Here is an 18,189-nt window from a genome sequence, read left to right as displayed (position 1 = left end):
AAAATTCCCTCTTCTCCGATAATTTTAGCTCATTTCTGTTTATTTTTCCAGGCGTCTAAAAACATGAGCTAATAATAAAATGGAAGGATGAGAGTCTCTTCCCGTAGTATTTCAAAGACTATCATTACAACAATGCCACCAGTAATCGACCACTATGGCAGAACTCATTTTGAGTTGGTGAGTTAAGTTCAATTTAGAAAAAAAAAGAGATGAAACAAAAAAAACGAAATGACTGCTATCTTTAGAGATGTAATTATTTTCTCTTGAAGTTTCAAAGTTTCAACCCACTTTTACTCTTTTAATGCATAAAAAGTCACCAGTTTCACTAAGAGCTAAGCTTTTTTATTCGAATTTCCGGAGGAAATGTTGAATATCACCTCGTTACCATTGAATTCATCAGCATCCGATGTAAGGCAAATACATTTTTTTCAGAGATAAATGTAATACTTCCCCTTTTCACAATTCCACGTTATTTCAGGAATATATGCTACCCAACACCACGGTTTCAACTCTATCGAACCCTCATGGTTTTTCAATAAATGAAATTTTTGCGATAATAATGCTCCCGATAATATTGGTGGGAATTTTTGGGAATACGGTGTCGATATTTGTGTATAGCCGGAAGCATATGAAGAAGAGTACGGTGAGTTTTTATTTAAAGTTGAAAAAGAGACATTTGGCAACCAAGACGGTTTGAAACCGTGATTTTTCGAATCCGCGTAGAATGAGAGTTGTTTCATTTTACAGGGTCTGGGGTGAGTATGAAAATGAACGCGCTCCGCAGAGATCAGCTAAAATTTTAGCGCGAAATTCAAAAAACCGTGGTCGATTAAGCTGCGTATCAAAATGCCACAGTAAAAGGTCGAATTGAAAAAATTGAAATTTGAAATTGCCGCCAATGTCTAGTGGAGCGAATTCGATTTCAGTACTCACCCACATATCCCGTGAAAACGCTTGAAAAATCAGCAATTCAAATTCTGATCGGTTTCAAAACGTCTGGTTTCGAAATGTCCCTGTCTCTAAAAATACAGGACGTTTTGGAACGAGACTTTCTGAAACAAAGACAATCCATAACTAAACATGACAAAGTAACTGTAAATTAGATATTACCCTTGAATACCTGATACAGTGCTAAATTTTTTTTCAATTATCTAATTAATAGGTTTTTAAACGTCCTAGTTTTACAACTATCGGTTCCGAGATGTCCCTCCCGCAACCACAAAATCTCATTCCGGGACGTTTCAAACCCGAGATGCCATATAGAAAACTGTAGAATTGAAACAGAATCTCCAATTTTTTATCTAAACGTTATATTTTTAAAATGTTTGGAACCTTAATCAACAATCTAATTAACGGGTTTTCAGTAAGAAATATTGCGGTTTTTAAGCTGAAACTCATGGAAAACCGATCCAAGAGGTTTCGCAACCAAGACTAAGTAAGTAATTATTTCCAGGTCGGCTTCCTCCTCCTCAGTCTATCCATAATTGATCTTATTGTTCTGCTGACCGCTCTTCCCACATTCTCCCTTTATAAACTCCCATTCCTGTAAGTTGCCTCAAAAACTTAAAAAAAACCACCTCCCCCACCAAAAATAGCCTCTATTTTTCAGTCCTGGCTACCAGAAAATTGGCTCTTTTCACACTATTCTGAGCGCATTTTGTATTGTTTACGTCTATCCGATTGGGTGTACGGCGAAGATGACGAGTCAGTACATAATCGTGTTGATCGCTGTGGAGAGGTGGTTTGCCGTTTGTCGACCACTTCAAGTACAAGTTTGGTGCACGTTGAGGAATACGATTCGAGCGATGATCTATATCGTTGTGATAGCTGTAATGTTCAATGCTCCGAGATTCTTGGAATTCACGGCGGAGTAAGTGGGCTAATCGAGGGAGCGTACACAGGGAGACTCTAGTTATGTTTTGGTTCTGGGATGAGAGTGTTTTGATAATTTGGTCATGGTTTTTTGTTTTTGTTTTTAAGTTTTGTTGGGGAGTTGGGGAGCAAAGAACAAGAAGTTGAGAGAACGATTTTTGAGTGCTTTTTGAAAGTTTTTTGAAAGTCAAAACTGCCATGAATTTGGAATGAACACTTTGTGCAACATTTTGACGGCTTGGGTCAGATGTTAAATTGAAAAAGAAGCTAGGAAGTAAAAATGAGTCATAGAAAATATACAATTCGATTTTCCAGAGATTTTAAAATTTGTTGATTCCAACGGTTGTGTTTGTCTCTGTCTCAAAAACTAACGATTTCAAATGCCAGTAGCTTTTTCCTAATTTCGCTCACTAGCTGTTTTCGGGTCGATCGGAACCTAATAAGTATTCTAAGAACAAGTTTTGAGTTGACGTCAGCTTATTGTGAAAAAGTCTAGCGCTGAAATTGTACTGCTCATTAGGGGAAGAACACGATAATTTATCTTAATACATTTAATTGGCTTTCTCAATTATTTGTACTTTCGAAATCGAATATTTTTATTTTACAGTGGAATCCTAAAAATCTAGAGCCTGGTTTTAGGATTTTGGTCATGTCAGGGAAAAAACAAAAGTGTGAAAATTTAATTAGACCGACGAGGGAGACCTTTTTTTTACCTGTGCTTTAAGGACGACTCGTTGCGATTACCGTAATATTAAAACTTTTTATGGGTCTAAATTTTTTCAACTGTTGCAAATCGATGGCTGGTAAAAATTGAGAAATTTCATGATAAATCAGCTCAAAAAAGGTCGATTAGATCGCATTTTTCCACAATGATCAGCGAATTCAAAAAAAAATTACAAGTTTGAATTGGTCTAGTGGAGCGCGATTAATTTTTCAATACTCAACTCAATTCTTAACATGCTCCTATCATACCCAGGACTTTACCATTCTGGCAAATTCTATTTCTATTTTATCAACTATTCCAAATTTGTAGCTGACAGCTTTGAACCAACAGGGCTCATTATCTGAAAACACTTTTTTTCATACTTGTCAACCGGGCCGAAACGGGCCGATACGGGCCGGCGCGTAACTCGCGTCAAAATGAATATTATGAGCTGAAAAATATACCAAAATGTAGATCTCGACGAGTTCTATGCCCGTGACCTACTACGGGCCGGATGGCTATTCGTTAATGTGCCGCGGGCCGGCAAAAGTGCCAAAAAACGCGAAAATGGCCAAAAAAGCCATTCTAGCCGGCCCGCGGCACATTAACGAATAGCCATCCGGCCCGTAGTAGGTCACGGGCATAGAATTCGTCCAGATCTACATTTTGGTATAGCTCATAATATTCATTTTGACGCGAGTTACGAGCCGGCCCGTGTCGGCCCGATTCGGCCCGGTTGACAAGTATGCTTTTTTCACAAATCCTCCCTCAATTCTAGCCTCTCCACCGGTATCGTCAACATGGGTCTCTCCCACAGCGCCAATAACAAGTGGTACTTTATTCTCTATTACGGAATTCGTTCCATATTCTTCGACACCTTAATCCCATTTGCCGTGATATCCGTCACAAATATTCAAGTAATTGCCCAGCTCAAAAAGTCAAACGAAGAACGGAAATTGTTGACAACTCAGCAACAGAAAGACAAGAAAACCACTACAATGTTGTTAGTCATGGTAATATTATATGCCTCCTGTCATATGTTCAACACGAGTTTGAAGTTTGTAAATCTCATTTTCAAGACATACGCTCAGTTTCAGGTGGGTGTCCTGGGTGACTAGCCTTTAATAAATTTCTTTCCAGTTTACCCTATTTCGAGTCCTCCATCACATATCCAACCTACTACTTGTCACTTACTCCATGTCTACTTTCTTCATTTATCTAATATTCTCGGTCAAGTATCGGCAAGTAATTGCCGCGGTTGTCTCATGCAGGTAGGTAGATTATAGATAATTGGTTTGTCTCTTTTTTCTATGATCTACGTTTTTTTCAGGAATATGGAGGAGTTGGCAACAAACTCGAGTCGTGGGAGAATGAAGCAAGTGAAGACCACCTCATCAAATGGATATAAACCAATCAAAAGTGTGTGATAACTTTTTTAAATCAAAGACCTGTTATTTTATTTATTGTATATATTTTATTTCAAATATAAAACATGAATTCTACAAAATGAGATACATCGGTGCGACCCTGTGAAGAAACTGCGAATCATCGGAGAAGTTGAGACAGATACCCGCATTTCAATTTATTGGAAAATAGACCCTGGATCACTGATAGTTTTGATCAAAAGTCTGAGAGAGATAGTACCACCAGTAGACGAGCTGGAATTCCAGAAATTTCAGTTTTTTGATTGTTGCAAAACTCACATTAAACATGGTAAAAGCCAGAGGGAATGCTACAATTGAGAATTTGTCGACGGCTTCTGGATGGAATCTGGCGAGGCATCCAGAAGGTGGCGGTGGCGACCCGGACCTCATCTGGAACCAGAATCAGAATTCTCATAAAAATAAAGACGTTAAACATGTATAAAACTGAATTTCGGGACAATTGTGCATCATCTCTTCACAAAAATGTACATACTTTAAAGCAATGGACTTGATTCATGTGGACATATAGAGGAAACATATAAACAACACGTATCATTGTGTATGTTGGTGTGTTAGTATTGTGGGTAGATCAAAATCTAGGTTTGGAATTTTGAACGGTGTCTTAAGGAGGTCCTGGGCTCCTATCACGTATTCGTTGAGTATCAACTCACAACAATTAGGCAATGATACTGAGCTTGTTCAAAAAGACTGGTACATTGTACGTGATATAAGCCTACAGTACTCCTTTTGTGTCTGAGACTCCGTGATTTTGCATGCAAGGGTTTGTGTTTGTCTAGACCCTAATTAAATATAATTGGTGTAATTAATTGTGAAGATGTGCCACGTGAAATTCAAAGCTTTGATCAAGATGGTCGGTACGCTTGAGGCGACGTGGCTATTCTGAACCTGTCTTCAAATTTTTCTAACTTTTGAAGACAGATTCAGAATCCTTACTTCTTTAGCTATCTATCTATACAAAAAGCTTCCTGAAACTTTGCACCGCCCGTCCGAATCAAGCTCCGCTCATCACGTGGCACAATAATGTGTCTACATACAGGTGTCTGTGGATAGTAATAAACACAAAAAAGGTTTACACAAAATAGGATTGAGTTTTGAAGAAACACAGGGGTAGAGAGAGAGAGAGATAGTGACTACTTTTCGTTTTCGATTACCTCGTCAATCAGGGGTCTATCGGATTCCATGGAAACTGGCAGCTGAACAGAAATTTAGGTTTGGGTTAGTTGTAGAGAGGAAAAGTGGGCAAGATTGGAAATGTAAAAGAAAGAAAACCACAAAATAAGGGGGGAGTTTGGAGGGAAGATTTACCTGATCGAAAGTGAGTGGGATTTCCGAATCGAAAGTTGTCATCTGAAGGTTTAGTGGGGATGGCGGACCGTTTCGATGTAGGGATCCTCTGAAAAAAGTTTGAGTTGAAGATTGATAAAAACTGAGCTTTTTTGTCATTCCCTAATTCGAAAAGGTCATGGAATCAGTTTGGAGTTATGGGACATGACTTATACCACTGGAAAACTGAGAAAACGCTGATTCTAAATATTTAATTCGTTTTTGCTTTCGAGTCCTGGTATTCGAGACCTTCCTGAGGTGTAAAATATATCGGTAACGTGGTGTAGATTCTCCGGCTCTATTCCAGTTTAGATGTCCTTTGAAAACTCAAACGTCCCAAAAAACACTCAAACGTCCCTTAAAACACTTAGACGTCCCTTGAAACACTTAAACGTCCTTTCAAACTCTAATTTTTTTTAAAACGTCCTTTCGAAAGTTTAGACGTCCCAAAAAACGTTTAAACGTCCCATAAAATGTTTAGACGTCCCTTGAAATCCCAAAACATAGCTCTGAAGATTTAGACGTCCCAAAAAACATTTAGACGTCCCAAAAAACATTTAGACGTCCCAAAAAACATTTGAACGTCCCAAAAAATATTTAGACGTCCCTTGAACACTTTCAGTGACTTTTAGTGTTGAAAGGACGTCTAAACTTTTTTTGGGACGTTTAAATGTTTTTTGAGACGTCTAAATGTTTTTTGGGACGTCTAATTATTTAAAACCAAATTTGCGGACTTCAAGGGACGTCTCAATATTTGATGGGACGTCTAAACGTTTTTTGGGACATCTAAATGTTTTAAGGGACGTTTAAACATTTTTGAACATATTTTGGATCCGAAAGGACGTTCAAATGTTTCAAAGGACGTCTCAGTGTTTTAAGGAACGTCTAAGTGTTTTAAGGGACGTCTAAGTGTTTTTTGGGATGTTCAAGTTTTCAAAGGACATCTAAACTGGAATAGAGCCGATTCTCCAAGTGGACTGTCAAAGATGCCTATTTAGGTTTTACAAATCTGCGACTAACATCTCACAATTACACTGACAAAGCTACTACAGTACCGACATACCTACCGATATACCAGTATTACCAATACTGCTCACTTTGACCCCGTTTTCTCGAAAACCAGACCTCGAGGGCAAAAACTGAATACATATTTGGAATCAGCCTGATTTCAGCTTTCCAATGATATAAGTCACGTCCCATAACTCCAACATACATAACCTTCCCTAGTAAGTTTGCTACACATTAAGCCTCGAGACTCAGTATCCCTTGAGTCGCTACTCCACCAAAACTCACCTCCCCGTAACCAACGGTGTATCCTGTCGATTATTATTTCCATTTCCATTACTTGTCGGATGATAGTGTGAAATGATGGATCCCCCGTTCGCATACCCGTTGCTTCGTTGTCGACACGAGCCGTTCGCCCACACCTGAGAATTTCTCATTCGTTCCCGTCGGCGTTCGGCGCTGCAAATATTGCATTGTTTTCGCTTATTGTTAATTGTTTTTCCAATTATTAGATTTAATTTTTTCTTTTTTCCAGGTATTGACTCACTTTCTCACACTGTTCTGACAACGAGAGATATAACAAACAAATGCGAGCTCGACCATTGTCCCGAACACAAATGAGATACATCCCAACATCCACACGTCCATAGCTGAAATTCAGGAAAAGTAAAAATAAATCCCAATAAAAAAAGCTAACCTTTAACGTAAGACACCCTTGGAAGATTCTTCAAAATATTTCCAAACTGGAAAGTCAGTGCCAGCAGTGAAGAGATCCCTACAGTGGTCCTTGCCGGTAGAGCTTTCGGTTCCATACAAAAAGAAACCCATGACACAATAATAGTGAGATACGTGGGAACGTAAGCTTGAATTATATAAAACCCGTAGCGCCTCTTGAAAGTGAACGTCACTTGTAACTGATCCCAATACCCATTTGGATAAAGCAACGTTTCTTTTTTGGTGGAGTAATGCACCATATCAAAGTCAGGGAGCTGGATAGGCTTCATTAGTGTCACTGCTTCCTCCATCCAGTGTAATTCGACTTCCTCCGAGTTGTGGCTGTAGGACTCGAAGATGAGGATACAGGTTTGCACGTCAAAGGGGAATTGTCGGAGGTCGAGGTTGCAGGGTGATTTGACACTGAGGCGATGGTTGATCCATACTGTGCCGTTCTGAAATGTTTAGCGATAGTTTTTGAGCAACCGCTAGAGATTGTTTGTAGGTTAGTCCTGTATTACAAAGCTCAGAACATTTGGGTTTGAATTGGGAGCGTAACAGATATTTGGATTTATTAACGAACGTATTTTGATACTTGCAAACAGGGCCACAACGGACCGGCCTGTAGCTCGCTTAAAACGAAACTTCATGAGCTGAAGATATACCAAATTGTAGATCTCGCCGAGTTCTATGTCTGTAACCTACTACGGGTCGGATGTCGGATCGTTAATGTGCCACGGGCCGGGCTAAAATGGCGTGCCTTGCTAAAATTTTTTTGGCCATTTTTCCGTTTTTTGGTCTTTATTTCCGTCCCGCGGTACATTAAAGATCCGTCATGAGATGATTCAAATCTTGTTACTGTTATGATTCAATCTTGTTACAGTTTTGAGCTACTATGGGGTCTCAAGATTCACCAAATACAAAATATCGCAATACTATCTCAAGGGCCGATGCTTTGGGCTCAGGCTACAGGGTTTCTAAAGACATGTTTGTAAATGCGTTCTACTGAACTTTCCTGATAAAATGAGCCCTGTCAGAACTAAAACGTCACTCCCTCCCTTGGTTTATAGAATCAAAGAATCCAAGAAAAAAGGACTATTAAGAAACTCCCCATTTCATCTATCAAAGTGCTTTCCCCTAACCCGTCTCTCTTTCTTATTCTATTCTCATCGCCCTTAGTCTTCAAGGTGTAAGTATTCGAGTAATTAGAGAGATGCGTGTCATCAATAATTCACTAAACCGAGAAACACGACAAGGATGTGCTCCCCCATTCATTGCACTGAACCCAAGCGTGACGTCACAAAGTCATGAATCCATACCTCATATAGTATAACCATGACATTTTCCGATGGCGAAGCGTGTACGGTAGTTTTCTTCGAGTTGATCATACAGGTGTTGGGCGACCAGATTTTGGGGAGTAGACGCGTCTCCATTGTGATGTTTCTAAAACATTTATTTTTCAGAAAGTTCAGAGAGTTCCCAATTTGTGTTTTCCAAACCTACCGCTTACAAGCCGGAAGATGAGCAAACGAGAGTGCCGAGTCATGCCACAGTTGAGTGAACAGGATGTCTATCTCAAAGTCCGATGAGATCTCATTCAAACTTCCCATATCCTGAAATAAATGTTTCCCTTTGTATCCCAAAATTCCTCTCAACAATATAAAAATGTTTCGAAAACTGCCATCGTGTCTCAAGGGACTATAGCGGACACAAACTTATCAAACACTTTTTCATCAAAATGCGTCAGGACTTAGTTGAGTGCATTTGTATGTAAGTAGTCGCATAGTCATTCAAAATAGAAAAAAAAAAAAGAAATCTTCTAGAACTGAAAAAAGTAAGTTATGGTACTTTTAGAAAATTTGAGAAAGATTTGAGAATTGTGAAATTGTTTGTAATAGTAAACAAGTTGTTAGAATTCTTTGACCCAAAAGAGAAGATTGATGACTTTTGGCTTTGACAGCTTCCGGCTTCCATAACGCAACAAATTTTTCCCGAAAAAAAATAAGTTGCTCTGCACATTTTTGTCATTTTCATTAGCTCTCACGTCTCATCTTTTGTGTTTTGAGTTAGTGTCTGCAAGAACGAAAAAAGAGTTCAATGCAAAAACTCAGTGCCTTGTGGGCACGAAAACTTGTCATTCCATCAAGTTTATCCCATCCTCATGTGACTCAGTTCAAGCAGTTCATCAGTGAATTGGGGGGAATGAAGACAAGTGGAACAAGAGAAATGAAAAAAGAAAAGTGTAGAGAATGGAGTTCGTTAAATGAGGGCAGTTTCTGAGAGACAAACTTTGATCTACATTCATTCGAGGATGTTGGAATTTGGAATGATAAAGGACAAATTTTTCTTTTTTTGACCTGTAACTATGTAGGATGTGTCAAAGACCGATACGGGAGTCCTGACTGTCTTGGCTCAAGTTTTCGCCACCGTCCAGAAACTATATCGGCTCAGAAACGGGCTGTACAAGAAAAAATGGTCAAAAGGTTCCGGACATGTAAATTACGGTAAAATAAAAATTTTAGCAATATGATAACTATTGAGTAAGTGATGACGATTTAAATGGAAAATATCAGAAAATACAACAGATTTTTAGGCAGAGTATACCGTTTTAGTAACGGTCTGTACAAAAAGTTGTCAATTACGAAAATGTAGATTCAGGCTAACGTAACCGAATCCCGTAAAAATATGGGCAATATTGGTTTTCCTGTTTTCGTGACGGCGCTTTCAGTACACTCTCTTGTATGAAAACTTGAAGTTTATGACTGAGCCGCGCCTGAGAACGAGCAGCTAGAAGAATTTCAGAGGGTCTGAACCCAGTATTTTCGAAAAATTTCATGATTACAGTATTAGACTACTCAAATAACATTTTATCAATTAAAAATCGTCTCAATTTGTATGTCAATTGAACGCTTCTTACAACCGCGCTCTTCCGGAACCGATGAAAATTGTGTATGAAATTGAGAGACTCAGAGAAAAAGAGACATTTTTTCAAGGATATTCGGTGGAGCGCAGTTGTAAGAACTGCGCCAAGGTAATAAGAGATCGCGTAAACTTTCATACAATTTACATTACTCCTCACCTGCACGTGAATCTCGATATTGACTTGCACACTGTCCTCAGCGTCCGGCAACATTTTCGTATAATTGCTCATGATCGTGTTCATGATTTTTCCCTCCGACCACGCACCCTCCGGACATTTCCGCCGTTTTCCTTTAGCCTAAATATAGCGCATTTTACTTCACTCTACTCCAATCTTTGCACTCCTCATACTACACAATTCGATTATCTTTTTGCATATATACCTAACTTCTCGAAGAAAAAAGGATAGAAGAGATCTAGAATCATGACTGACTGACCTGTGAAGAGTGTACGAATAGAAGAAGCAAGAGTAGTAGTGTGATTTCGGGTATATACTTCATTATTTCACCTCATCGACAGTTTTGGTGTAGGGGGGTATCTGAAAAAAATGGAATTGTTATTGTCAGAAGTGGCGAGACAACAGGTGTGAGAAAGAAAACGAATTAGTTGTCGGAAGGCGTTTCCATAAAGAAAACGAAGTAATCATTGGGAGACACTAAAGTAGGCTGAGCTACACACAAACAAGTTATGGAAAAGAAGTGGCTCTTGAAAAACTGAAAAAACTAAAAAAGAATTTAGGGGGAAGATAATTTTGAAAAAGATGAAACTGAGTAACTTTTTTGGAAAATCGGTACACCCACTTGTCAAAAAAACCGAGTTCAGAAAGATGAAGTACTCAAGGAAACGGAAAAGAAGAAAAAAGAATAATCCAGCCGGATGCACTCGCACATGTTCATTGTGATGACACAGGCCTCAAAAAAGGGAAGAGACCTTCTGAAAAGAGCATGGAGCAGAGCATGGAGCAGCACACGCTACATAGGCTCCGCCCACAAGTTAGTTGTTGGGGCGTTGCTCTGACTAACTAAGGCAATCAGAGTAAGTAGAAGGACAGAAGGAGAGCAGAAAGTTTTTTTTTCTCCTCAAAAAGGAAGGGGATGTTTCTACAATTAGTAACGAGAGGAGATAAACGTGAGGATGAAGAATCGAGAAGTACCCCCGGAAGGGATGGAGAGGAGGGAGTGGAGAAGATGACTTGAAAACGGGCAAAAAACGGATAAAAGTGGACGAATTCGTCGTTCCGTGAAACATGACATCACGTATTTGAGGAATAGATGATTTGGAGTTGGAAATGAAAGATGAGTGGAGTGGAGAACATTTGGAAGTGCGGTACGAAAAATGTCTACAAATTTTTTGAAAAAAAACACTTTTGGATGATTTAGGAAACTGGTATTTCAGGATAGATGAGACCGTATAACTGAAAAATTTAAGACCATGATTCATCATTCATTTTCTTATTCGATACTGTATCCAATACTGATAAATAGGTGAGTAGTCATCTGTGAACATTTGGAAAGGTTAGGCATGGGTTCGGAGGCCGGAGTACTTTTGGCACTCAAGGATTCAGAAAGACGTTCAAGTGGAATGTCCCGAAGAAATTCAGAAACTCAGACTTTCCAAGTTTCTTCCTACAGTACCTGTCATCAACCTTTGTCATCATCAAACATCTATCACCGCAATAAAAAAAGTAATTCAATTTGTTCGAGTTCAAAAATCTCACATTACCTGAAACGCGCGATTGCTAAGGTCAAAATTACTTTGCCGATGTACAACTCGTCAAAGAAATTTCGTACAAAAACATTGTCAACTACAAAAATAGATCTGATCTACCACTCTGACTAAAAATTGTGTTAATAACAATTAAGCTCATATGAGATTTAGGTGAAACATGTTGAAAGTTACTCAGTTTCAATTTGGAACTGCAATGTCGCAATATTTATGGGGACTACTGTATGGGAATCCAGTTACAAGGCTCAAGACGTACTAGTTTGAGAATTCTAGGCTAAAAGACCTGAGCTCAGTTATTTTTGATGAAAGACATGAAATGGGAACCAGTTTCAGAACTTTAGGACAACCAAGACTTTCTTCTAAATCTAGATTTTTCTCAACTTTGACCAAAAAATTATTCTATTTTTGAAGCCTCTTAAACAAAATCTACCCTACAATTAATCTAGAACGTTATAAATTTCCACTCAGTAAGGACAAACTCAAAATTCCAGAAATATATCCCCTGAGCTCTGATCTATCCACGTGTCCCCTCTCTCCAGTGTTGCGATTGCATACGTACATAACCCTTTGCTAGGAAGGCATCAGATGTTGACACTAGATAAAATGATTCAATTAATAGAGAAAGGTCAGAGAGTCACATGCAACAAGAGCCTCTCTTACTCTTTCGGTGGGGCGATATATCTCAAAACTATGAAAAAAAGTTTGAAAAGACATTGGAGTGATTTCGTACCTGAGGAAATGCGATTCTACACTACGGAACATCTGGCTCGTAAATTTTCTTTCTTAGAGAAAAAAACGTTGAAAAAGAAATGATGTGGTTAACATAACAGCTTGTTAAACATATATTTAAGAAATGTGTTTAGTTTGGTTGTACTAAGTTTGAAAAATGTTTGGTTGAGGTGATAATTAGGTGAGTAGTAAGTAATCTGTGAACATTTAGAGGCCATAGTACTTTTCGGCACTCAAGGATTCTGAAAAGTGGAATTTCTTTAAGAAATTCAGAAATTCAGACTTTTCACGTTTCTTCCTACAGTACCTGTCATCAACCTTCGTCATCATCGAACATCTATCACCGCAATAAAAAAAAAGTAATTCAATTTGTTCGAGTGGTGCTTGCTCCTCTTTAAATTTTTCCTTTTCCTTCTTCCTTTTTTTTTGCTTTTTCTTCTTCTTCTTTTTGCACGCATGCCTATCAGAAGGACAAGAAGAAAACGCGACAAACAAAAGGAGCATCTCAAACAAATTGGAATTGGAGTGTGGGGCCGGGGAATGCTTTTCAACAAATTACATTGATAGAAAAAATATGATGGGAGGAAATTTCGGATTTGATGGTAATGGTACTACTCAGATTGAAAGAAGTACAAAAAAGTTTAGTGGGTATGAGCCACTGGGGACGGTGAGAAGAACTCAAATCCAATCGGAAAAGTGGAATAAAAAAGATGGAATGGAAGGAAATATTGTAGATGAGGAACATGGATAATGGGGATGTACATAGTTGGAATATGAACAACTGATGCCAAAGTTGAAGATAAATCTAGAAAAAAAATCGATCAGAAAAGATTTGGAGGACCGGGACATCAAGGCTTCCGTAAGCTTGATCAAAGTTATTTATGATTATGAAAATTCTATTTTTGCAGTAAAAAGTGCCTAATCAGATCACAGCTCTTCTTAGATACAAAAGTACACAAAACCTGTACTACGGAAAAATTTGTTACAGCAAGTGAATGGTGAAGGCCTACGCCAAACGGCGTGACCTACCTGAAAGCTAGCGACTTTCAGAATCTAGTACTAAATTTTGTGAGATGACAGATTGGATCCAATTTTTATAGTTTTAGACCGAGCTACGTCGAATTAGGTGATATATAGAACGAAAGATTCTGAATTTCAGTTTGTTCCATTTCTGACATAATTTTAAACAGGTTTGTTTTAACCGGAATCCACGAGTTTTTAAGTTTTCAGCAAAATGTTAGGTAGCCTTAGAAACTTTACTGAATTTCTTGTTAGTTTAGTAATAAGATTTTTGTAAGGTTATTTTTGTAAGGGCTTGTCTGTAAATAACGTACGGACAATTTTTTGCAGACATGACAATCATGTGGTCAAAAATATGCAAAATGTTTCTGATACCCTGAATCTCAAAAAGAAAAAAACACTAACAGCCAAATAGGAACGATTTGGCAAATGTCAGAAAAAAAAACTATCCAAAATCTTTTTCTCTGAAAATTTCCACCAAAAGTTCAGTTCAAATTTCGTATCCCTCGCATCAACTAGCGTGATCTACATTTCTTAAAATAACAGATCGAAAACTAAATATGCTAAATCAGACTAGATTATTTTGCTAATTTTATCACAAATCCTAGGGAAGAAGCCGTCTTTTCATTTTTCCCTAGAAAATGTTTGGACAATGATTCCAAAATTTTCGTATCACTGACTCTCATCACTACTTATTTTTCTATTTAATTTCTAAAACTTGAGACATAAAATCATGCGTCAAACTCATGGCATACATACATAAGTCGTCAGAATCAGTGAAGCGGTGCAGACAAGAATCTTGTAATAAGAAAAGGAACGGAAGGCATCAAATAAGGGTGTGAAGAAAAGAAAAGTTGAGGGTCTGTAGTGAAATTGTTTTCAAGAATATTGTTGTTATTCGGATAGAAGAAGACAAGGAACGGGGAAAATGAGCGGATGAGCGGGCGGCAGGAAATTATCAGAGAATGGGGGCGGGAGGAGGAGGAAGAAGAGCTTATAGAATTGTACGACACAATTTGGAGGGATGACAAGGAACATGAATTGGTTTTAAGGCACGAATATTACAAACATAATAACAGAAGAGTAGGGAAATATCGGTTAGTGCAGAAGGGAAACGTGTTTTATAGTTCAAATGCGATGACTATTGAATAGTTGCAAGATTTCAGTTCGGCCTTTTTTGAATTGTTAGGTTTTCAGATATCCCAGTTTCAAATGTTAAAAAATGATTGGCTTTAAATAGTAGCGGTTTCAGAATGTCACCGTTTTGCGGTCTCCTGTTTTCGAAGTCACCCAGATTGATTTTTATAACTGATGTTGTGAAAGTTTTGAATATCTTTTCAATTGTGTCTCTTACCGGAATGAATTGAATTACAGTACTGGACAAAAAGGTATCATTTTTCCGCTTTTTAATCGAAAAGTCTGATTTGATATTATCGGCTCGCGAACTCTTGTTAGGGAGTGTTAAAGGCGTATCTAATTGATGGCTAATTTCACGGAATGGTCTTGCAGTTGAAAAGATCAAATGCAATGGTTTTGAGCTTTGCAGGTCTGAAAAGAATTGCAAATCATGTTTTCCGCTTCGAGACCATTTTGTGCAAATCAAATGCCCTTGAACACCCCAGCAAGTGTTCGCGAGGCGATAATAGTGTGTCATGATCTTACTTATCATGTTAATTTCGGAATAGATATGTAGATCATAAACAGAGCACCATTTATGTAGAGGTATAGCTATTTAAGGCGGACATTTTAAAAGTATCACTGTTCTGCACTAATTGAAATTTTCTAGAAAGTACACGCAAACAAAGTAGCCAACTCAAAAAATAAAGACACAGTGTTAAAACTATGGAAAAATCAGGAGACCATGATTCTTACACAGAAAATTTCGAAAACGTATTCTGATTTCCTTTGATGTAAGCCGCCCAGTAGAAACTCAACTCAAGAGAAATGCCATAAAATCTTTCCATCGAAAATAATTTAATCAAAAACTCAATTTCCAAGTCAAAACTCAAAAAAAGATCCAAACAAAATGCATCAGGACCTTTGTTTTTCCAGATGGCAATCCCCTCCTCCTCACAAAAGAAAATGAGAATGAATCCTTCTATGTTTCAGGCGTAAAACAAAACGTACTTGTTTGTTTAGCAAAAAAGGAATTCTTCTACCGAACATGACCCTAGAAAAAGAAAAGAGAAATGAGATAACGGTGAGAGAATCCGGTGGTCGGGGGTCTCCAGACGATAGGACAACGCGACGGTGATTTGATTTTGACGTCGTCCTGGTCGGGTTCACTCTCACTAGTAGCAAAGACGAAAAAATATAAAAGAATGCAGAAGAAAAAAAACACATAGAGAGAAAGAAAGTCCTGAAAGTGCGAAAAAGAGACAAGATGATATGCGCATGAAGAAATTGGATTTAGTTCAGGGAAGGAGGGGAGGCGACCAAGAAAAATAGAAAATATACGACATATATATGGATAGGACCATTTATATATTCGATTGCTCAATAACTGGAAATGGACTCCGTGGAAGTACATGCACGTATATTTTTATATTTTCGGCGGGAATTTGCATATGAATTCGGACGGAAAATATATGGATGGGCATGGAAACAAGAGGGGAGCAATAAGAAAAAGCTACATTAAAATTTTGGTGTATTTCTTAGTGAAATGTTCAAGGAAGACTAGGAATAGGTCAAAGAACAGGCTGGCGGAAAAATAAATTCTCAATTTTGAATGCTAACCGAATTTAAGTAGAGAGAGAAATGCTATGGGATTTTTACCCGAAGGTCACTTTTTTTTGTTTTTTGTTTATTCCTCATATTTTTCGAATAGTTATGAGTACGAAATATAAAAAAATGAACTTTTTATTTTCGAATTTGAACTCAGGGTTGAAATCCAAATCAAAAGGAAGGTGGGGATGCTCCAAGTTTTCTATTTTCACGGCATGGTTTTGGCAAGCGTTCTCTATTGAAAATGTTTAGTAGAGCGCGTTTGCAGACAGTGATTAGCGCTTTTTAACATGGAAGACTTGGCCGAACTTTCACACTTTTGGTAATTCTCGGCCGCTGGACCACAATTTTGATATTTTAGTTATACTTGCCTCCTAAAATCACGGCATAGATCAAGCAACTGTGAAACCCCAATAAAATGAAAAACCGGACGTTTTCTTTTTTCGAATTATTTCAAATTTCAAAACTAAAATTCTAACAAAATATGTATCATTCAATAGTGTATGCTCTGAGGATTTTGAATCTGCATTCAAATGTTTTCTACAACCAATATGAACCAAGTAACGCAGCTTCAAAGTACTGTATCTCCGCTTACTTTGCACCTGATCGAAATGTGAATACAGAATCAGAATCTTCATGACTTTAGCTTCCTATACATATAACATTTTGAAAATTAATTCAAAAGTTCATGCAGTATGAAAAAACTATCTACACAGCTAGCTTTTATACCCTCAGCGCTCCAAAAATCTTTGCTTAAAAATGACGAATTTCAATTTTCTTTGACATTTCGTTAAAAAATACCATACTATACGATTCAAATGTCAGAAAAAACGCTTTCCGCTAGACTATATTGTCAGCTGATCCCCTTTTTCAAAGGTTTCCCTAATTCTATAAGAGTCTTCTCTCAACTGACTAATTGAATAACCCAACACGGAAAAAAGTTCGTGGATTTCAGTCTTTCTTACTATAAGTATAAATCTAGGGCAGTTGGTTGAACATACATCAAACATCTAAAAATTCAAGCATCCCATGGGACAAACTGGACAATTAGGGACGGTGGTGGGTGTCTACTCACTAAATTATATTTTTTACTTCTTACACATCTCTTTTCCGTCGATAAGGAGTAAAAATGAACAGAAAAGTCAAGAGAAACTGCAAAAGTTGGTTCTTCCCCGAAAGTCTTCTCCCCCCTCCGTGTGCCATCAAAAGAGATTACGAAACGGCTTACGGGGCGGCACAGCGACCAGAAGAAGTGTTTCAAACTGGTGTGGTCAGTTAGATGCGGAGTAAAAAACTGGAAAAGACATGAGTTTTTGAAACTTCGGGTTGAGTATTAGTAGAAAATTTTGAAGCTTTTAGTGAGAACGGAATTCATTTTTTAGGTGTATGACAAAGAACTAAAGGTTAACGGAGGGTCAAAAGAGCAAGAGGGGGAAAGGATCTAATAAAGTTTTACGAATTTCATTTTGTTCAAAAATATAATCGAGAAAAAAAGAAAAGGAAAAAAGGAAAGCGTGGGAATCTGAACAGATATAGAGTATGATTACAGTAACATTTGGGAAATTTAAAAAAATTAATAATAAAATTGAGAGAAAATATCTGTGGTTATATTTTTGCAGATGAAAACTTTTTTGGAGCTTTTTGAATTTTTAAGATTTATGCGTTGTGAGTGAAATAAGTTCAAGGACCTCTATCGCAAAAGCTTGAAGAGATATAAAAAAATAATTAACTGCAAAAATAGAGACATGGACTAGTACTACATATTTAGAACTAACTATTTTTAAATAAAATTCATAGTTCTAGAGATAAACCGGTTTGAACTATCCTGGTGAGTAGCACCGTTCTCCGAGGGCATAGGTAAAATTTGGTAGCTTATATCTCAATTGCTTGTTGAGTTATGAAAAATTTGTTAACTACAAAAGTAAATACTAAGATTAGTACTAAAATATTGTAGTTGACAAATTTTTAATAGCTCTTCTAGATTTTCAGATATGCGCCTTTAAAGTTAAG

General features: G+C 37.6%; 2 protein-coding genes across 2 annotated transcripts; one reads left to right on the top strand and one right to left on the bottom strand.

The window, feature by feature from the left end:
* Positions 1–132: 132 nt before the first annotated feature.
* GCK72_017291 (uncharacterized protein) lies at positions 133–4,002 on the top strand (the record flags this gene model as incomplete). Its single annotated transcript, XM_053732003.1, has 6 exons — positions 133–177; positions 1,454–1,545; positions 1,610–1,870; positions 3,354–3,672; positions 3,716–3,846; positions 3,906–4,002. The coding sequence occupies 6 exons, from the start codon at positions 133–135 to the stop codon at positions 4,000–4,002; spliced, it is 945 nt and encodes a 314-aa protein (XP_053580916.1).
* Positions 4,003–4,179: 177 nt separating this feature from the next.
* GCK72_017290 (uncharacterized protein) lies at positions 4,180–10,481 on the bottom strand (the record flags this gene model as incomplete). Its single annotated transcript, XM_053732002.1, has 11 exons — positions 4,180–4,233; positions 4,279–4,389; positions 5,172–5,213; positions 5,326–5,413; positions 6,637–6,807; positions 6,896–6,998; positions 7,046–7,517; positions 8,382–8,505; positions 8,566–8,675; positions 10,142–10,279; positions 10,419–10,481. 11 exons carry the CDS (start codon positions 10,479–10,481, stop codon positions 4,180–4,182), a joined length of 1,476 nt encoding a protein of 491 aa, XP_053580915.1.
* Positions 10,482–18,189: the final 7,708 nt, after the last annotated feature.

Source organism: Caenorhabditis remanei, chromosome V, assembly GCF_010183535.1.
Source record: "Caenorhabditis remanei strain PX506 chromosome V, whole genome shotgun sequence".
Lineage (NCBI taxonomy): Eukaryota > Metazoa > Nematoda > Chromadorea > Rhabditida > Rhabditidae > Caenorhabditis > Caenorhabditis remanei.
This window is presented reverse-complemented; position numbering and strand designations above follow the sequence as displayed.